General features: G+C 28.8%; 1 protein-coding gene across 2 annotated transcripts; it reads right to left on the bottom strand.

Moving 5' to 3' along the window:
- Positions 1-1,370: 1,370 nt before the first annotated feature.
- Positions 1,371-21,424, bottom strand: LOC107456825 (Brahma associated protein 111kD). 2 transcript variants are annotated; one of them, XM_043056893.2, is made up of 15 exons: positions 21,204-21,358; positions 19,983-20,054; positions 18,571-18,626; positions 17,889-17,981; positions 16,855-16,914; positions 16,698-16,772; positions 15,920-16,051; positions 15,761-15,836; positions 14,625-14,674; positions 11,528-11,591; positions 9,911-10,080; positions 8,080-8,181; positions 5,296-5,586; positions 3,901-4,048; positions 1,371-1,580 (listed from the first exon to the last, which is right to left on the bottom strand). In XM_043056893.2, exons 2-15 carry the CDS (start codon positions 20,044-20,046, stop codon positions 1,573-1,575), a joined length of 1,389 nt encoding a protein of 462 aa, XP_042912827.1. In that variant the 5' UTR covers positions 20,047-20,054; positions 21,204-21,358; the 3' UTR covers positions 1,371-1,572. The 2 variants fall into 2 exon arrangements, with proteins under 2 accessions (XP_042912827.1, XP_042912831.1); XM_043056897.2 differs by lacking the exon at positions 16,855-16,914 and having other exon boundaries at positions 21,204-21,424.
- Between the last annotated feature and the right edge of the window lie 1,582 nt (positions 21,425-23,006).

Below are 23,006 nucleotides of genomic sequence, written 5' to 3'. Positions count from 1 at the left end.
GTTAAGTTTGATTTAGTTTATTAACAAAACATCTTAAGAACATTAATGCAGTCAAACCTTGCTATAATTAACCTGGAATATACTGAACACTCGGTTATAGTGGAATTTTCAGTGATAATTTCTGAACTTAAATTTAACTGTTATTTTATACGCTCATAACGGACAGCTGAAAAATTGATAGTTCGTTTATTGTGGACTCAACTACTCTTATTAATTTTTTTCTTTTACATTATAATACATATGTGAGAGCTGCAATTATAACTTCATTTTCTTTACATTGTGTCAAAATGTTACTCTAGTATGCTTTTGTTTTTAAACTAGGACATTTTTTTTTTTAATTCTTGAAATTTTATGAACTTTGATCTCTGAAATAAAATTTGCATTTAATACTCTTAATTTTTTCTGCAGAAAGTAATTGATTCTTAGTTGTGAATATGAAGATTGGTGAACTGTACTTAAAATTGAAAATCGCCAATTTCTTCCAATAGAATATAAAAATTACCTTAAACAAGTAATTTATAAAGTACTTAATCACTTTTACTAACTATTATTTATATATGCTTAAAAGTAATTTTTTAAAAAAGAAATTGAATATAGTGAACCTATTTTCAGGTCGGCAGACAGTACACTAGAATGGGACACAACTGTAGAAATAAATGTTCAGAAAAAACAGGGTGCGTAGCATTTTTAAAAAGTGCTTATTTTCGAATTTGGTATTTTACAAGCCCTTAAAGGTGCTCTTTTCATTGAGTGTTTTTAAAAAGTGCTTAATTTTCCCTTTTCGAAAATGATATATTTTTCTTTACCATGTTGATTTTGACCTCTTGTTATGCAAAAGCGTGCTTTTCACATTGTTCTATGCAACGTTTTCACAATCCATTGAACTACAATCGGTTTCGGTGTACCGTCGGTCCACAGCGTATGAAAGCGCCAATCATTTCACATGTTTGATGAAATACTTGGGAGTCCGCATTTGCGTCTACTGAGCTGAGATCTGTGAGATTCTTGCACTCTCATGTGCAACTCTACTGTATTTTTCAAGATATTCTCAACTTCAGATTTCATTTTTCACCTTCTGATATCGAACCAAAAAATCTCTTGAGCATTTTAAATGGCTAATATGATTAAGAAAAGAGTTCTTTGTCTGAAAATTATTTTGCATTTTTTTAATGTATTAAGTGCTTAAAAAATACTTATGGTGAAAGATACGCAACCTGATAAAACCCACCTTATTAGAGACTTTAAGCCAAATCAATACTCTTAAAAGTTTTGAATGTTTTTGCTAATGTACTAAAATATACCTATTTTCACACACATTTATCACATTCTTGTCACTCTACCTATGGGAAAAAATAAATCAAGCACACAAATTTAATTGAAGAGCTTTTAATAAGACTATCTTAAGGACTGTCTTTGTTTAAAATAACAAATCATGAAGACCAAAAAGAATACATTTGAAATCTTAGAATATATTAAAATGAAAAATAAATGTACAAAATTCATTCAATTCTTCACTCATTTCAAATTTGTTCTTGCAAATGAAATATGATGGATTCGATAAGATTATGCAGCTTACATGCCTGCAAAGAAAAGTCAATTTAAAAACATATCCTAATAAATGAAGCAGATGTGATTTATAAGTTTCTACAGTATTTATGAAAAAATGTATGCATGCTGACAAAATAGAAATTACATATTAGGTCAGAATATAACACCATTTTACTGCCAAGGTCAGGGATATTTTACAGTTTGAGATTAATAGGAATTCTATTTTAAATCTCGCCAAATCCTCAGGAAAATGATAACGATAGCAAAAAAATATATTATCGAAACAATGATTATTATTTTTTTTAACTAAAACATTTGGGAGAAGATAAAAATTTGTTTTAATTCTTATTTAACCATTGCTACATTTTTTAAAAAAGACTTGCCATGGCAATAGGGTAAGGACAAAGGTCAAGAAGTATTTTAAAATATTTTCATTTTGAGAAGCAATTACAATTTTTTGAATTCAGAGATTGACATAAATTGATTTTCTTTTCCTAATTTTAAATTCGTTTCTTTAAGTAAAAAAGTTAACTATACCAATTTCTAAAGAAATAATATAAAAAAGGAAAAGTTACAAATTTTAATAAATTTTTGGTAATTTTAAAACTATCCCTTTGTAATGAACACGAAGAAAAAAAATTCTAACAAAACAAAAAGTTCACATTATTACAAAAAAAAGAAGGAAAAAAAAAAAGGATATTAGGTGAGAACCTAAAATTGATCAACAACAATTTTGTTCTAATAGAAACTAGGTAACAAAAATGAGGATATTTTTATTATAATACTTTGTTCAAATTAGGAATTTTAGTTTTTTTTTTAAAAAAATGTAGTGTTTTATTAAAAATAATTAGCAAAGAAGAACTTATTGATTTTTAACACCAGCATTTTTTAAAAAACTTAACTGATAACTCCAGAATTAATCACATTGTCGATCATTCTATTTATAAATTTTAAGTGTTTTTAAAAGTAGGAAGTACATGTACATGAAGCTAAATGGGCACATTCAGCATATTGAGGCTATGGTTTGGACACAAGAATTGCAAGTATACTATTAAATTTATACGGATATTGTAATTATGTGTTTGTCTTATATGCTGTTGTTACTTTTAATTCCTCTCACCAATATCAGCAAGTCGGCTTGGCGAAGCCAAGCAAATTTAAAGCAAAGAGTGCATTTCTTTTTTCAATGGCGCCATATATGGCCAAGAAAACGACATCAACCATACACGCCACAGTCCATTCATGGGGCAGACCCATTCATACTTCTGTTTATTTATCCACGGATCGTAGTTTTAAAATGAACCAGGGAAAAATCAATCTCCAAGTCAGTACACCCAGAAGTATTGATTTGTTATGGGCACATAGAGGACTTTATGACCTGACAGATTTGATGTGCACCAGTCACCATTTACTACATGGGGAGTCTTCAGTCGGCTGAGATTGAACTCCGGACCTCTTGAACATGGGCCCAACGCCCTACTGACCAGGTCCTTCTTTTACGCTCTCACAGTTTATTTAAAAACAAATTAGAAGTTCGAGACAAAACTACTGATTCTCGAAATGATAACCACATAGGTGGTGAAACAAAAAAAAATCCATTTTATATATGATTTTAATTGGCTTTCAACTCATATATACTTAGTGATATGTATTTTCAACATAACACAGTATTTAGAATACAAAAGAAATTTTTTTATTTATTAAAACTTCATTTTTTAAATATATTAATCGCTTTTAGTAAACAAGTGACAAAAAGATAAATAAACGCTTTAGAAAATCCCAAACAATTCCAATAATCCATCAATTGTTGAATGTGCTGAAATAAAAAAATGTCTTAAGGAATTTTTTTTAATCATGAAATATTTATTTTTTATGTATTTCATTAAAGTAGAGATTTTTTATTATTTTAAATATGGACCCCATTTTAGTAAAAAGAACCCAGAAACTCGAAAGTTTTGGGCAAGGATCCATACTTACCAAAGTCTAGTAGAATCACTGCATTACTATCTAATTAAGTAATAAATTCAACGAAGAGAGAAAAATTTCATAATCAATTCAACTCAAAATTATTATCATTTTTAATGTCGAAAAAAAAGGGGGTTTAGTGTAATTTTGCTAATTGGTGCTCAATAATTTGTAATTGAGAATTAAGGCTCTTTAAATGTGCCGCAACTTTCTTTCTTTCCCCTTACGATTTTTGCCCTTTGCCAAATACCACTAACTGCCCAATATACACAAATATTTTTCTATGTTTGTCAATATGGACATAATTTCTTGTAATATACAAATGCCCTAGTTTAATAGTGGATACTTTATTAATGCTTCCTTTTAAGACAATATTAATAAACGTACCTTCTGAATAATTCGTTTGCAAAGGATGTTGCTGCTGCTGTTGTTGATGAGATTCTTGAAGTATATGCGGTTGTGGAGCTGCAGGAGGATAAGTGTTCTGTTGAACAGGGGGATTTTCCTGAACAACTTGTGTAGCAAACATTCCACCCTGAAAGATATATCAAACATAAATTCCAACAAACCAATTTAATACTGCTTTTTATTTAACTTTAAAAACTACTATATTTTACAGAACTAATTTTATGACAACTGCTATTATGACTAACTCTTAATTAGAGAATGAGTCTAGCCTTTCATGCCTAATTTAAAGAATTGTTTTGCTTTGAGAGAAAAAATTAAAAAAAACAAAACAAGAATCTCAATAACTTCTGTTAAAAGTCCTCTTTCTTCATCATGTTTAATTGTAATTTTTATTTCCTAGGTCTTCATTCATATCAGCACAATATCTTTCAAAAATTAATGGAATAATCTATTCTAGATATTAGTTAGAGAAAAAAATAGAACTAGATAACATTAAGAGCTTCTTAAAAATAGAATGCAATGAAATTCAGTCAGTAATTTTAAACTAGTAATTTAATACTTAATTACTAGTTATAAATTGCATTTATCTCTTTAGAATTTTTAAAATTTCCCTTATTTTAGTTTAAATTGACAAAAATAAATTGTGATGATGCTGAAAAACATTTTTAACTTTTTTTTACTTAAGACAGTTATTTAGCGAACAGAAGAAAATACAAAAAGAAAAGGTTTGTATAATTTTGTCATAAGAAATCCTAAAATAACACCCATTTTGTTCCTCTCAGCAGTGGTATAAGTAACACCTACGCAGCAGCGAGGGAGGGTGCTTGATCCAGAAATAATACACTATATGATAGGGATCTGCAGCTTGCCCGCAGAAGTCCCTCAACATAATAAAAAACTATTATAATTTTTTAATACTACAAAATTATGACGCAATACTTTCAAATTATAGTGATCACTTTAAAAGCTCTCTATTTCAGTTCATTTCATTGTTAATCGAAGTTGCTTTACCATCGAGTGACTTCTAGCTCGGAGGCTAATATCGAATTCCTATGTATTTCTTAAAATCCTGATCCTTTAAATATGGTGTTATAGCAACTTAAAATTTTCAAATTGAGCAAATAGTAATCACTTTTAATGTGCTTTTGTGTCGATTTTATCGTGAATTTCTGTTTCCCGTTAGTGGAAAAAGAGCAGAGTTTTATTAATTTGAAAATGGTGGTCTGTGTAACTCTTTCTTTTATAACCCCATATTTTTTTTATTTAAAGATTCAACAATAAAAGAAACAAGCCTATTAAATAAGTTAAAACGTAGGTAGCTGTAAAAAATGAGACAAAACATACACCATCATAAATTGAGATAGAATAATGTACCTGTGGTTCTTCCTTAGGTTGCAAAAGTGCACTAGTTTCACCTTCACTTTGATTTTCCTTTTGAGGTGCTTCATTTCCATCAACTTCAGCTTTCACTGCATCCAAGGTAAACTGGACATCCATTTTTTCAACCTTCACCTCCCCATTCTCAGCCTGCTCAAGTTGAGATGATGGTGTGCTAGTTTCCCCTCTAGAACGGTTATCGCGGTTTATAATGTCACGTTTCAATTGGTCGACTGCACGATCCACCATTTTCTGATAGGCATCATCATCTACAACTTTAGTGCATTTCTGAAAAATAGAAGTTACTTCACAAAATACCCTTGAAATTTTGAGATTCTGAAACAATGTTGCAAATGGTGTTGGGTAAGTGACTACAATAGGAGATAATCTGAGCAACAAAAAAAAAAAAATCATACATTTAAACAAATATTACACATAATTTTCTTAATATTTTAATTGAGGGATCTGGGGATAGAGCGTTCGCCTTCCAATTAGGTGAACCGTATTCGAATCTCAGCGATGGCTCCTCCATACAAATTCTGCATCCGGCTTGTACCGACCACAGTGCTGGCGTGAAATATCCTCAGTGGAAGGCGGATCATGGGTTAGAGTCCCCTTGCCATCAAGCTAATCGTGGGAGGTTCTCGAGGTCTTCCTCTCCATGTAACGCAAATGCGGGGTTAATTCCAATACTTAATCCATGAGTTCCCTTGTCTTCTGGAGTGGGTTTAAAATTACAAGGCTACATAGTTGAACATTAGCAGTCGCAAACCCAAAAATTGGATCGGCTGTACAATGACGGTTATAATTTTTTTAATTTTTTTTAAAAACTAACTGTGATACCTTTTTTTTTTTTTTTTTTTTTTTTTTTAAATTTTCAAGTCTGAAATATCGAATAAATTTCAAGGAAAAAAAGATTTTTCTAAAAATATCATTTAGGCCGAATATTCTTAAAAATCAGTCTTTCCTACCAAAACTTGGATAAAGGAAAATGTATAGTCGAATATTAAGCAAGTACGAAATGCTGCGCTTGACATTATAATACGAGGTACATTATACCATGCCTAAAACTTGGGGTAAAAGTTCAACAAAACTTCTAGATATGCTGAACTTTTGTAAATTCTTGCATTTATATAAGATCATTATAATTTTGTGAGGTAAATAAATTATTTTTATCATTTAAGAAGAATAAAATAAAATGGATAATTTATGCATTATTCTGAAAACTAATTACTATTAAATAATGCTAAACCATAACTGCGTTTTCATAAACTGGAGAACCAAAACAATATTTATAAGGCCACAGTATTTTATGAGGTTCGATTCTCGGTAGAGGCTTAAAGCCTATCCAGCTTCAGATCAATTGGTACCTGGGAAGTAAAGGAGGTTGGTGCACTATGCCAACCACATTGTTGAATCTTAACCTCCCTTGTTTCACAATGGGCTGTTGCGCATAACTTATTTTACAGTACTTGTCATTGAACTTTACCAAGGTTATAATTAAAAACTTCAAGCTTGTTACAGTTCCATACATACCTCTTAGTACTCAAAACATGACAACTTTTACAAAGTTATCAGTTTTGTGATTTATATAGTTTAAAAACAATATTTTCATCAAATCTGTTAATTTAATATTCATCTGTGCTACCTTTTCCTTGTACATAACATTTCAAGTTATATAGAATTTTAAAGACTTTCTTTTCGAACAAGATGTAAAAATAATAACAATTAAAAAAAATTTAAGACATAGTTAAAAAATATTTTTTTTTTAAAAATCAGATCTTTTAGCAATTACATCAAATTTTTTAAATTTCTTTTCAGAACTGAAGATTTTAGTAAAAATATACTGCATTAAAAATTTTTAAAGTGATTAAAATGCTTTAGATTTTTCTAGGAAACATAATTAATGCAAAATTAGGCACTGTCTTACTTGTAGTAGAATGGACAAAATTGATTTACTGTTTTACATTTTCTTTCTTCATCAATTCAATTAAGCAATTATATAGATCACAAAAAAAAAGTTAATTAGTGATATACCAAAGATATTTAATTAAATTTATAATATTAGTAATTTTTAAAATCTAAAATATGACATTTTTATATAAACTGGTAAGAAAAATAATCATGTTTTATACAAATGCATACTGATAACGAAGAAAAGATAGATAAAAGACATGAAATAAGCATAATTTGTTAACTTTAAGCACCTCTCCTTGGTATTCTTGTATATTTATTACTATTAAAAATAAGCCCCAACTGTCAACCTTGTCGGCCAGAGGGGTCATGGAGGTTAAGACACAATTTTGAGACTGACAGCATGGTGGTGACAATGAGGCCAGTATTGTGCACCAGCCGCCTTAATCTCACTGCCACAGACAAGATGGTAACCTTCCATCTTGGGCGAGCTTCAATCAATCATCACAGATAGAACCAGGTTTAATGCAATGCCTTACTCACTGTGCCATAGCCCATTCCTCTATAGTAAGAATTCATAAAAATTTTATAATATGTAGGGTTGATTAAAAATTTTTTGATTTATTTTATTACTTTAGCAAGGCTACAATTCTGGTCCTCAAGACTCCAAATTTCTTTAAAAGCTAGACAAATTTTCTTAGCAGGTGCTCTTTTACTGATGTTCTTTAAAAAAAAATTTGTGATTAATATTACAATTCATATAATTTAATTGAAAACATTGACACTTAACATTGAAACTGCTATTATGTAATTTTCAATCACACAGCGATTATTTTTTAAAAATTTGATTGAGGGAAAATAATTTACCTTTTTCAACTCTTCTTGAAATTGTTCACTTGCTTCTAAAAATTTTCTTTTTTTTGCTTCAAATTTTTCTTCAATTTGCTGCAGTTCAGCCTCCAGTTTTTTCTGCAAGAAGAAAATAAAATTATAACCATCATGCAAATATCTACAATGAAAAGAATTTTACAGTAATTAAACCCAACACTTTTTTATTTGCTGGGCTCCTAACACATAGCCATTGTCGTACAGTTAATTTTCTAGACTGCTTCTGATAATTTCCATCAAATCACTCTCTCATTAGTTATACAAAAGACTGAAATAAAACATCCACATTAATTCATTAAGTTTGATCTTAAGTTAATCATAAAGAATTCATTAATTTTTCCCTTAGTCTATTCTTAAATATTACAGAAAATTTATACAGATGAGCTACGATTGCCTGTGAGTACATGAGTTTTGCAAAGAGATCAAAAATGATAGTGCACGTCATCAATCATTGATATTTTTTTTAATGTAACTAAACCACTTTTATGAAAGATGCACTAATTGTTTCTTTACCATTAGTTGATTTACTCATTTAGACGTAGAACAAAGATTTCTTTTGTATGTTTAAAATATATACACAGGTATGAATTAATTTTAAAATTATTTTTTTGTGATTTCACCTCACTTTATGATTTTTTGATCCACAAGATTTGTAAAAGATGCCCCGCCAATCTATCCCTGCAGATAAAAGGGTCCCTACTGAAGTTATTTGTTTTCTCTATCTAGAAATCCTGAATACAAGAGAAACCAATTCTGCAGATAATAGGGTCCCTACTGAAGTTATTTGTTTTCTCTCTCTAGAAATCCTGAATACAAGAGAAACCAATTCTGCAGATAATAGGGTCCTCACTGAAGTTATTTGTTCTCTCTACTCTATCTAGAAACACTAGAAATCCTGATTACAAGAGAAATTAATTCTGCAGATAATAGGGTCCCTGCTGAAGTTATTTGTTCTCTCTATCTAGAAACACCAGCAAGGGTCTGTCCAAACATTTTATGAAAGGTTCATTTTTGTAAAATTGTGAAAAAATTACATGTAATTTGTGAATATAAAATAAACGTTAAGTCACATTCTTCCAACCAGGNTAAGTCACATTCTTTCAACCAGGGTCCGCTTTGGTGAATTTGTGCAAATAGGGCCCGTTATTGCAAAAAAAAACTTTTTCAAGGAGCCTTTAAATTTTAAAGACATACAAGATTATGCTCAACACTGTAAAATTATAATTAAAAAAATTAAATTTGAAACAAATAAACAAAATTGCAGCTACTAAATTAGCGATGCAACATACAAATATTTGGTTATTTAGCCTAAACTGCTGAACGCTGAATATTCATTTCGGACGAATAAAGGAAGTAGCGTCTGCCAAAGACAAAATTTAGTTCCTTTACATCTATCTTTCTTCCCCCCCCCTTCCTGGGAAGGGTTTATTCATTTAAGAAAACAATAATGAGGATAAACAAATTTGTGAAGGGTCCGATTAAAAGATAAATTATTTTGTGAAGAGTTCGTTTTTAAGTTAAAATATTTTGTGAAAGGTCCGGTAACGGACCCAAATTTCTTCTAAACAGACCCCAGACTAGAAATCCTCATTACAAGAGAAACCAATTCTGCAGATAATAGGGTCCATACTGAAGTTATTGGTTCTATCTAGAAACACTAGAAATCCTCATTAAATGAGAACAGAAATAAAATAACTAAGTTTTACAAAATTACAAAGAGAGGAATAGAAGTTTATTAGAAAAATAAACCTAGCAATAAATAAAAAAAATTTCTAAAACTAATGTTTACTTTGATTATGGAATAACATACTTGATGCATTGTTAAAGACTGGACTTGTCTTTTAAGAACAGCCATTCTCTGGGTGGTTACAACTGAGCGTACATCAGGAACTACGCTGTCACTAAAAATTTCGTTTATTAGCCGATGATTTCTTAAATAGCGGGCTGATGCAACATGCTTCACTGAAAACTCATCAAGATCTGTACAAGGAAACAGAAAAAAGAATTAATTAATCAGAAGAAAAAAAAAGAAATGGACACAGCTATATTGTTCATATTCAAAATATTTTTTCAAGGCTTTTTACTTCGGTTATTTAAAAAAAATTTCTATACTACTATAGCAATATGAATTTTTAATATAAAAAATAGTTTTTAAGGGTTTAAAATTAAATGAAGAGAACTTACAAACTAGACATTATTAAAAAATTTTACAATCATGAAAAATTTTTAATACATAAAAGTTACATATAAATGATTTTTCATGACATGTAAAATGTTAATATGTTCCTTTGATATATAATAGCTAAAGGTTCTTTTTAATAATTTATTTAAATAATATGCTAACGTTCTTTTGCATAACCTTAAAACAGACAACAAACACTTTTAAGTATTATATAGCATATGTAAGTATTACGCCCAAAAAAAGCACTTTTAAATAATTTAAAAACATTATTAAAAATTTAATACTTTTTCAGGACTTCATGAACTTGTAAAAACCATGTACAGTAGAGCGCCGATTATCCGAACCCTTATTATCCGAACGTCCAATTATCCGAACTGTGTCTGAATGTGTTTAGTTTTATTTATTAACTTTTTTTAGAATACTTTTTAACTTATCAACAATTTTTCCAAATTTCTGAACCAGTAGATCTTTCGGATGAAAAGATGCCAAGTTATGTAGCAGAAGAAAAAGAAAACAGGTGTCGAGGCACTGAAAATTTCAAATTTTGACCCAGGATGTCAAATTTTAAATGATGATAAAATTGTTGCTGAAATTTTGAATGAAAACCGGAACTCCACAGACGAAGAGGAAGAAGCGGGTGATCAAGTTCAAGATAGTGGACATTCTCATATAGAAGCATGCAATTCATTAGATATTGCAATGAATTGGCTAGAATGTTAAAATGATGTTGTAGTTGATTTATTTAAAAAGATTAAGAGATATGGCTGCTCAAAAAAGAGTATCTTCTTTGAAACAAATGGCTGGATTTCTTCTGCAATGGAAAATAGTAGTTCTTTTGCAGTGGTAAAATCAGTAATTGACAAAAAAAATTATAAAAAGATGAAATATTATTAAAAAAAATTCAAAATGAAAAAAAGAGTAGAAAAAAAAATATTTAAAAATTGAGAAAAAAAAAAACTTCAAACAGAGCTATTTTAGATAGTACTGCTAGTCCTAAACCTGGAAAAAGTGTGAGGGGAAGTTAGTGCATAAATAATAATCATTTAAACTAGATTTTAAACAACTTTCCAATTATCCGAACTTTTCATTATCCGAACCATGTTCGGTCCCGAGCAGTTCGGATAATCGGCGCTCTACTGTATAATATTTTAGAAAAATCACTAATGACACATTCGAAATAATTGTATAATTAAAAGTTAGCATAAATGTCATTTTCTAAATAAAAAGAGTAAAAAAAAGTCATACCATCATCGTCTTCAGTAGGTTGAATAACCATTTTTCCATCCATCTTCTGAGGTGCAATCAAAGACTGCAAAATAAAATATTAAAAAAAATTAATTAGGCTATGTGCAACCACCAGCATTAATTAGTGCCACACGTAGAAGCGCCATATGACTTTGACCACAAGTCACCAAGGGGTCTACCTTTCTGTATGTAAAATGGCACAAGGCTGGACTGGGTTATCAAAGGGAGTGATTTTCAGGGACATAGAAAATTAAAATGCTGTTGATACTCTAAAATATTGTGATTTCGTAAGTTATTTTTTGCAATGGAAGTGCTTCAATTTTAACTTGTTAATTACTTATTACTTTAAAATGAATTTAAAAGTCCACCTAAAACGATCTGTTTTCCTACTGCTTTTAATTTATTTGCAATCTTTTTTTTTCTTCCAATAATTGTTGCGAGCTTATTAATTGTTTGAGCGTTATTGAGCACTTATAGTTAATTTACCAGATTAGAACAGAAAATAGAGTGATTATCATTCTACTTTGGAAAAGGTTTTTACATCTTTTTGGACAATAATAAAATAAGTTAATTAAATCAATATTATTTTAAAACTAATAAAAATTAGGATATTTACATGTAAATTTATATCTTATTTAACAGTATTTTTATTCTATTCCATCTTAATTATAGTGATATTTAATGTCCAATTTTATAATTCTCATATATTTTTTTTTAACTATTATTACGCTATGTATAAAAGTAAAAAAAAGGTAGAATATTCTCCCTACAGCCTGCTGTTGGCAAGGGATTTTAAATCTTGATGATTTCGTGACTAATGGCATGATTGTAGCAGTATGGTAAGCATTGTGCACATATTGTCTTTACTTTTCAGACAAAATAATAATTATGCTCTATAGATTAAACTTAATTTGTCCTATCAGTTATTTTTGCTATGTATATATTTTTTAATAGTAAATGAGGATTCAATAAAATTAAGTATGTTCATTTAAGATATGCAGTTAAAATAATGAATATTAAATTATTGTTTCAAAATTCTAAAGAAATATCAGTAATTAAATTTGCATTATTGCTAAATAACATCTTTAACGAAAAATAGTTAATGATTGTAGCAGTGCAATCAGCATTATGCATAGACCGCCTTTACTTTCAAAACAGATATGTAGTTCCGCTATGTATCTTATTTTACGATATGTATTTTATCTATCAAATTATTTTTTTGTTACTTTTTTTTTAATAGTAAATGATTATACAATAAACTAACTATATCCATTCAACATATTTAAATAAATTAATGAATAGTAAATAACTATTGAAAATTCTAAAGCAATATTAATAGTTAAATTCATATTATTGTAAAACAGCTTTCTTACAAAAAATATATACAACTCTGAGAGTGTGATCAACATTAAGCACATATAGCCTTAATTTTTCACAAAATTGATAGTTACGCTTAAGCATATTTTGTCATCTTAGCTGTTTTTTATTGCTTTTTTTATTAAAGAATAAATTATTTTACAATAAAAATAATTATACTCACTTAATGTATCTAATTTAAATAATGATATGGAATGAATTCTGAAGGGCGTCTGTTTAAAACTATTTTTGATGTTAAGAATGAACATTCATCCCTTATTTGGGTTGTGCAAACAGGAAGACCACGAACATGACGCTATTTTAGCACAAACCAAGTGTACTTTTTTTCTTCCTTTTCAACGTCTGTGCTAATTATTTTGGAGGATGTAATTCGCCCTATAGTCCATGTGTGATAAATACAAAATTCTCAATCGCATACTCATAAAACTATTACTGATATTTTAAGAGTAGGAACATTAGCATTTTCGATATAAAACATGACATATAAGTTCAGTTTAAAAACAAATAAAGACAAAAAAAGGTTTTTTTTTTCTTTAATATATATCATTCTTAAAAATATTAATTGTTCTTGACAATGATAATAATCTTATGAAAATTACTCTTAACCTTTATACCATAAAAAATATGATCGATGCAGAATATTTATAAAAATAAAAGCTTAAAATATCAATATTTACAAAGAGAAATATGCTATCTATAATTTACACTTCTTTTTCAAAATAGATTAAATGTTGAGAACATTTAGCTTATATTTCTTTTTGTAATTATTCAGAAAAATTTTTTAATGATTTTAATTTCATAATATTTTATGTAGATAACTTATTCATTCTTAGCAGGGAAATTTCAAAATTTTAGGAAAGGTATAAAAGGAAAGCAATGCAATTGAAACAGGAAACATTTTTTATAATCTCTACTTGACGCCACAAGGCTCGCCCTACTCCCCACACACGACTGTCACTAGCCATCTAGATTATGCTAGGTTATTCCTGGTTGTGGATAGCCATATATGTTAAAATAAAGATTTTAAAAAAATTATATAAAAAATAAAAGATTTTAAATTAAAGAAGGGTTAATTTGTGCTGTGCCATTAACTTTTAAATTATGTTCAAAACACTCATTTTGATTATCTTGATTTTGAACATAACAAGCAATGTTCAAAATCAAGATGATAAGCACTTGTTTTTCATTCAGATACGCTGGAATTTAAACCATAGGTTTGAGTGCTTTCCTAAAAGTATTTAGTTCTCTTCAGCTATTGAACTATTTTTGTAAATCATTCAATAGCTTCAAGAATGTTAACAAATTAATTAATAACCTTTCTAGTAAAGTACCCCGAATGTTTGGATTCTATTTTCCTTTATATTTTCTGGTTTTATTACAACTTTTAAACTTTCCTCCACCCCAATCTTAAGATTATTAAACCAAACACTATTGCTGTTCATATTTTGAAAAAGAAAGAAAGAATAGGTCTTGTATTAAAAAGTTTAAATTTTAAAGTCAATCAGTTTTCCATTAACCAATCAAATTTCTCCACATGAAAAAAGTATAGCAAAACGAAAAATATTATCAAAGTCATCTTCTCATTATAGTAGACAATTTTAAATAACAATACACTTCAAAAATCTAAATAATAAAGGAATTAGGTTAATTTTATTTGCTGAATATTTTTTGAACATAAAATAATTATAAACAGGAAAAAAATATATATATAATTCCTTACAGCGGCTGGACTGCGTTCCAATGCTTCTCGTTCTTCTGCTGCTTGTTGAGCTAAAAATTTAAAATATAAATTAAATAAAACAATGGATCATCTAAGATCTATGAGCTTTCATTTAAATAAAATAAACTATAAAAATAAACTATAAAAATAAGCTAAGAGTTTTAAGAAATAAACAAATTCAGAAAAGAATCTGAAGGGAATTGGAATAGATTGTAAGTAGTATTTAATAGCTCAGCAGCCAAAATTAGAAGATCTTAGGCAAATATAAACAACATTTGCATTATTAAACGTTTGAGATTTAGTCCTAGCTTGCACCTAACTTTTAAAGAAAAACAGTTTCCTTAATGTTATTCGATGGGAAGTTATACTATGTTGAACCATGAGCTTAATATTTGGAGGAAGAATAATATTAGTGTAACACAAAAAGGCTTCAATATTTGTTTTTCTGTGTATCAATGACTTTAAAATATTTTTAAAACTAGCAAATCAAGAAATACAAAGGGAGCTAGTAAAGCAAGAAATATATGCTTACACTTTAATTGAGAAGCCTTAAGTAAATTAAACTTTAATTAAAAGTTAATCTAAAGAATAAGCTAACATTAGAATTTTTTGTAATAAAATATTCTCTCAATATGCATTAGCAAAACTTTTTGTTTCATTTAAAAGTAGATATTTACTTTAAATAAATATTGAATTATTCATTTTGCAGTTTTTTGTGATTATTTATTTCTTCTATATAGTAAATATATTTTAAGTAAATAATTTAAACTTTTGTAGGAAAAAAAATGTTTTTTGCTAAGAAACAACAATTATTGCAGAACAATCATTAGAAGTGGTGAGTTGCAGCAAATTTAGGGCTTAGTCTCCTAGTGTAGAGATAATACATTTTTATTAGATGAACATTATTAGTTATTGTAACATACAATATAGCCAACATTAATAGGTAGACATTAATCCATGAACTTTTATAAAATAACAAAAATTATATTAAGCTTTATGTTAAATTTTTTTAGAGCTAAACAAATAAGTTGACAAAATAGGGTCAACAAAATCGGAACTGCTACATACTTATAACAAATTAAAAGTTGATCAAAATATTTTTGTAAACATCAAATTAAAATATAAATTTAAATTACCTCTCACTTTTGCAGCAACCCATGCTTGATAAGCAGGAGAGTTATGGTAAGATTTAAGAGCCTCGTTATACTCTATCTATTGGAAATAATACTTTTATAAGTAACTTTACAACAAATTTTAAAAATACAAATAAAGTCCACAAAGAAATAATATCATACTTTTTCAGCTTCATAATCATCAATGTATTCCTGTTTTGATTCATCAGGCAACTCTCTCCACATTTGTCCGATAATCTTTCCTATTTCCCATAATTTCAAATCAGGATTTTGAGCTTTCACTTGATCCCAAACCTGAGCAAAAAACACAAATTTAAAATTAATTTTTATTTACAGCATTGTCATAGCAAACAGGAAAAAAAAATTCAACAGATTTGATAAAATTGAGATGGTAATATTACTCTACTTATAGTACTACTAGTATATACAGGACTCAGTACAGCTCATAGTAGAAAAAGAAGTGACAAAAGTGACTTAATTAAAAACAGTGTTAATATCCAAAGAAAAAAATTATCATGCTATAAAATGGTTCATTATTTTTTTAATTCATATTTTTGAATAGTTAAGAGTTATTAAATTCATTTCAGATAGTTATTACATGTTCTTTAATTAATTCAGAAAACCAACAATAAAATCAATTTTATTAAAAACAAAAAAATATTTTTTAAAAATATTGTATATTTATTTAATAAAAATTAAACATAATTTTCTATACTTTGTTTTTTAAATTTTTTAAAGACTAATTGATATTGTTCACATTATACTAAGAAGCAATTAAATTTTCTTTTAATTGATATGAAAAGACAGGATTCACCCAAACACCCAAAATTATTTCTGTGGTTCGCCTTGGAAAAAAAAAAGGGTTGAGCCTCCTTAATATAGGATTAAATAACATACAAGAAGAATGAATGAATATATAAACAGATTTTATGCTATTTACCTTTCGACTATATCTCATGTATGGCATCAATGGCTTATCCGGAGGTTTAGGTGGCTTGGGGACTCTACTATCAGCCTGGAGTATGAGAAAAGAGAAAATGTAACAATATATTTATGTGACTAGTGATGATTAAAAAAGAATGATAAATCCAACATACATTTTTTTCAACAACTAGAATATCATTTATTGAAGGGGTACATAATGTTTTCACTTGCATCTTCATAGTAATAATAGAAAAATAAATGATAGAAATTTCAAATATCTAGTACATACACAAATAACTAAATGATATTGATACAAATGAAAAGAAAAATGGTTTTAACATGCAGTAAAAAAATGTATATGTCTGATAAGTTTCCACTCATACTATACCAATTATATTTACTTACAAAACTGTTTTTAAAAAAGTCAGAAAAATTTGGAGGTAATCATGGAATAACTTTTTGTGATGTTTCAGATTTAACAAAACTATATTAGCTAAAGTTAAAAAAAACTTTTTATTTATAATAAACAGGGTGCATAGCCAAATTATTCAACAAAAAATAAGCACTTTTCAAGCACTTTAAAAAAATATCATTAATTAGGCTGGGTTGGAAAGTTTTCGACAATTGACAGTTTTATCTTGTTTTAACCCCTCATGAAATTTTGAATCGTGTAAAACGAATAGTGTTTTCATATGCTACGGACTGACAATACGCCGATATAGATTGGGGTTGAATTAATTGTGAAAACGTTGAATAGAAAAATGTGAACTGTGTCTTTTTGCATAATTCGAAGCGAAAACCAATCTAGTAAAGAAAAAATCTCATTTTGAAAAAGGGAAAATTAAGCACTTTTAAAAAACACCCAATGAAAAAGCCCTTTTAAGGACTTTTAAAAAACGAAAATCAAAAATAAGCACCTTTAAGCACTTTTCAAAAACGTTACGCACCCTGATAAAGATTCAAAATAGTTTAGCTGGAGGGATACAAAATGAACTAAAAATAATTCTGTATCCAATCATTTTCATATTAAAAAAATGGAAAAATAAATTAAGTTAAAAGACAACAAACATTATAAATGTCATGCACATATACTGTAGAATGGTGATTCTACCAACCTAAAATCGGTGAAATGACACCAAACTAAAAATTAATCAGTTTAACTTATTTTCTAACAATCACAAAAATGTAAATAGCATAATGAACTTACACCACTAGATCCCCTTGATCCTAACTTCACAGGACTGAAAGATGGATGGCCATGAGGAGATTGTACAAAAGGACTGCTAGCACTAGATGTAGGCTAAAAAATATCCATTGAAATAAAAATGATTTTAGTTTCAAAGATTGTAATAAACATATTTGATGAAATATCCTTTTAAAACAATAAACACATAAGTTTTCCTTGCTTAAATTAATTTTAACTAATAACAGAGTAAAGAATTACAATAAAAATATCTAATTCATATCCTTTTACACCAAATTACACTTCTTAAGAAACAATGAACAATCAGGTATCATTATAGGAAAAAAATTCCTGTATCTTAGCTTGATAAAAAAAAATAAAAATAATTTTTTTTAAAACAAATGTCACCAAAATTAGATAGCAGCGAAAGAACTGAAAGTAGTTGCAAGAGCTAAGAGAGGAATAAATTTTGTTCATGAATTAATTAATGTATTTTTATCAAATAATAATAATTTAAAAAAATATGTATAAACTAAAATTTTTTAATTGAATGTAAAAAAAAAAATTTCAAAAAATATTAAATCTGAAAAAACTTTATATTAATTGTTATCTTTTAAGCAATTTAGAAGAAAATGTACATAAAGAAGGATGACATTTTGATAATTTATATCAGAATAAATAACAATCATAGATTGTAACAGTATACCGTTTGATTTGAAGAGGATGAAGAATTGGAATTAGAGCCTTGTGAACGAGGTCGCTCTGGAAAATAAAAAAGTAAATAAATTAATAAATTCATAAATACAGGGTATTTCATTATTTCATCACGAGTGATACAAACTTGCAGAATTTGTCGAGGGAGCAAAGAAGAATCTTAATCAAATAGCATCAAAAGAGAAGGATACAAAATAAATCTTAACAGAGCTGTAATTACAAGAAACAAAGAAATGGAACAAAAACAGATGTGAGTTAAAATAGCTGCAATCCTCCAACTGACATGTTCGATATTGCATTGTCCAACAACAGTCATAAAAGGTGTTTGAAATTCAAACCAGAAGCAATTACACACGTTTAAGGGAGTCTGTATGGAACTCATAGGGTTTTGGAAGATTCTTAAAAGCATGTTTTATAGCTACACAGAAACCAGCAGAATGTAATCTACTTTGTCGTGCCCAGCAAAATTTTCATTTAACTCAGGAGAAGAAGTTAAGACATAATAGGTCCTATGACCTAGCAAAATAATAAACCAAACTATCAGTTCACTTCCTGATAGCAGGAGCACTGCACTACCCAAGGTGCATAGCCAAATTATTCATAAAAAAATAAGCACTTTTCAAGCACTCAAAAAATATTTTTAAGCACTTAAAAAAAAAAAATCATAATTAGGCAGGGTTGGATAATTGACGGTTTTATCTTGTCTTAAAACGTCATGTAAAAAAAAAAATTCTTTTTTGACAATGTTTTTGACAATTGTCAAAAATCATGAAATTTTGAAGCATGCGAATGGCATTTTCATACACTACGGACTGACAATACGCCGAAATAGATTGGGGTTGAATTAATTGTGAAAATGTTGAATAGAACAATGAGAACTGCGTCTTTTTTTATAATTCGTAGCGGAAATCAACATAGTAAAAGTAAAATCTCATTTTGGAAAAGGAAAAATTAAGCACTTTTTACAAACACCCAATGAAAAAAGCACCTTTAAGGGCTTTTAAAAAACAAAAATAAGCACCTTCAAGCACTTTTTAAAAACGCTATGCACCTTGACTGCCATATGGTATTAACAGTGGTCAGAAAAAATACATTATTTTTGTAGTTTACTACAATTACTTCTTTTTAAATTTAGTGACTACAAACTACTTTGGAATTGCAATAACTACTTCACAAATTTGAAAAGACGAACTTAATTTACACCTATGTTCAAAGAGGTCTTGAATAAGAAATTAGCTTATAGAATTATTACTAATGTAGGCATTTTAAATCCAGTTATGATGCTATATAATTCTCATTTGTCTTTGCATCCTAACATTTCTTGCAAGTTTGTTACACTTAACATCCTGTTAAAGAATTAAATATTAAGAACTTAAACATATAAGTTGTATATTATCAGCTTACGTGAAACACTTGGTGTTGGAGCTGCAACCACTTGAGCTTGCCTATAATTTGCTGGCAAAGCCATATTGATTTCTGTAAAGAAAAAAAAATATATACATAACTATTAGACATACTTTTACTAAACATTCGCAGACAAAACAAAATTCGATAGAGGGGGGATATTTCCATATCATGATCTGTTATGCCAAATACAAACACTCACAATCACCTACAAGTTATACTTTTCAAGTTAGCTACCTTCTGTGATATTTATTTACATTTCTTGCGGAACGCTGCCCGGAAGTTGTCAAGACTTGGCGATTGTTCTGCCGAAGATCATGATATGTAAATCTCTCCATTTCAGTTTTGTGAACTGTCGTGGCAACTACAAAGGGCAGATTTTGTATCGTGACAGAATAATCGCCAAGTCTTGGAAACTTCCCGGCAGTGGCCCGCGAGAAAAATAAACATCACAGAAAGGGACCAACTTGAAAGTTATAACTCGTAGCCACCCCCGAGCAAACATCTTTCTAAAAAAAAAAAAAATTTGCAAGCTTAAAATCTATTTGGCACCTTGATGATAGTAGTTAACATGACAGATCAAGATACGGAAATATACCCTCTACAAATGCACCAAATAAATTTCAAATTACCATTTAAAAAAAAAAAATTGTGTAGAGGTTAACTGAAATGTGGTTAAGAGTTATGTTCTGCGTTTTTTTTGTTGTTGTTGTTTAGATTCTCATGGGCGCAGCCCGGAAGTTTCCAAGACTTGGGATTATTGTGCGAAATATCCGGAATTCTCCCTGTTAGTTGATATCACTTAATACTTCAAAAATAAAATACAAATATATAGTCATTTATTGATTTTTTTACTTTGCAACCACCGGATTTGTACTTGTTCAAAACAGGAAAAAGTTTTTACATCATGACAATCGTAAATGATTTTCTTTAAACTACTAAAAACTTTGACGTCTTAGAACCACTTTGGTGATTAGTAATCATGAAAAGTAATACATGGCAACAAATGACAGCTAGACAATATAATAAAATTCATATACGTCCGGCAAAACTCACGAGCTTCATACTTCGCTAATAGGAATTTAGCATACCAAAAGGCTATAATGTATTCAATATTTCAAATAATCATGATCAATTATATTGATAAATCTGAGAATCAAAAGAAATTGGCAGCTTAAAATCAAACAACTCGGAAGTGAACATTAAAAAAAAAGATCTTACTTTATAAACACTTTGTTTACTAATCAAAAGAAAGTCTGAAAGCTTAAGAATACTTCGAATATATTTATAATTTATGAACTTAATAAAATAATCCGGTTAAACATTTGATTTCAAAACAAGCCATTTTCATTGGCAAAGGCAACAAGTATAACAACAAATAAGTACCTTTGCTTACAACTTTAATTTATGCCTCATTTTCACTGACAAAGCTGCCCTTTTATTGAGCATTCTTACTGTTTGCAATTCGCATAGGTGATGGCACGTCGATGCAATTTGCACATGAGTGAACAGTTCATGTCCGTCATTCCTTTGAATTAAATATTTATTTTGAGTCGAATTTGATTGATAAATAGTAAGAAAGATTTCGCAATATTTAAAAACAAATTATTTTATGTTTCTGTGTTGTTGTTGCTGTAGTTCATTTATGTCGCACTAGAGCTGCACAATGGGCTATTGACGACGGTCTGGGAAAGATCCCTGAGGATGATCTGAAGACATGCCATCGCAATTTTGATCCTCTGCAGAGGGGATGGCACCCCTGCTTTGGTAGCCCGACGACCTCACGCGAAGTCGAGCACTTCACGGTGGAAGAGTTTAACGAGAACCAATACCGCACACCCTCGGTCCCTGCGCAGACTGATCCAAGTTTATGCTTCTGTGAAATGACGATTAAGAGCAATGAGAAGTTGCTCTCAAGTAATTAAAAAATAATAATTCTGTAGTTGTTTTCACACTTCATAACACCGACATTGGACAAAACAATTCTTAATTTATATTATTAGTTGCTTGGAAATTAAGCTCCCTGATAGTTATCACTCACTACCCCCCCCCTCCCAATGATTGCTTTTCAATAATTGCTGTTTCTAGGTATAAAACAACTTTTTTTCACGGACGAGGAAATTATTCACTTAAAATATATGTATTAAAAATAATTATACTTGCTTAAGCTTGTGCCTCCCCCCTCCCATGTCCAAACATTTCGCTTATTTTATTAAGATCTATTAGTGCACAAAAATAATGTTCTTAGTAGTCATTGTTTTAAATAACATTTAAAATGAAAGGTAAATTGTACTACAAATTTGATGAGTTTATAACCTTAAATTTACTATTTTCTCTTACCAGAAAGGTTGATATATTAAATACAATTTGTACATGCATCACATTGTGCATGAAACTGATCGTTAAATTCCAAATCATTTAATGAATCTCTTTAACGGAAATCTATAGTAGCATATTAATGTAACTTACACCAAAAAATAATAATTGAAAATGGTTAATAAGTTTAGGTTCTAGTTAAAATAAGTTTAGGTTCAAATGTAGCGTAATAAGGTAATATCATAGAATAAAGTTATTATAGAGAAACAACTCTTTTAACTTCAAATTCTTCAATTAGTAAATAATCAAAATCAAAAACTTAATAACAGCAAAGTAGAACAAAGTATAACAATTAAAGATTAATATTTATTTTTTTACTTTTAAAAATACCTTTAAATATGTTATAAATAAATATTTTACTGAGAAACAATAACTTAATGACATTTATTAATTTTATGCTGAAGACAACAAAAGAATATGAAAATTAATGTGGAAAAACTGGATCCTCCAATAAAAATGCACTGACAACAATGGAAAACTACGACACCACATTAGATTTTTATGTATAATCGGATAACTTGAAAGCCGTACCTAAAATCTCCAAAACTAATTTAAAACTTAGTAAATATAATAATACTACATTTTATGTTGATGAGTATAAGAAATATATACATATAAAAAAAAATGTATGAGTACAAGGATGATCAG

Source organism: Parasteatoda tepidariorum, chromosome 4 (genome assembly GCF_043381705.1).
Source record: "Parasteatoda tepidariorum isolate YZ-2023 chromosome 4, CAS_Ptep_4.0, whole genome shotgun sequence".
Taxonomy (NCBI): domain Eukaryota; kingdom Metazoa; phylum Arthropoda; class Arachnida; order Araneae; family Theridiidae; genus Parasteatoda; species Parasteatoda tepidariorum.
The sequence above is the reverse complement of the archived record's forward strand: the minus strand, read 5'-3'. Positions and strand labels throughout refer to the sequence as shown.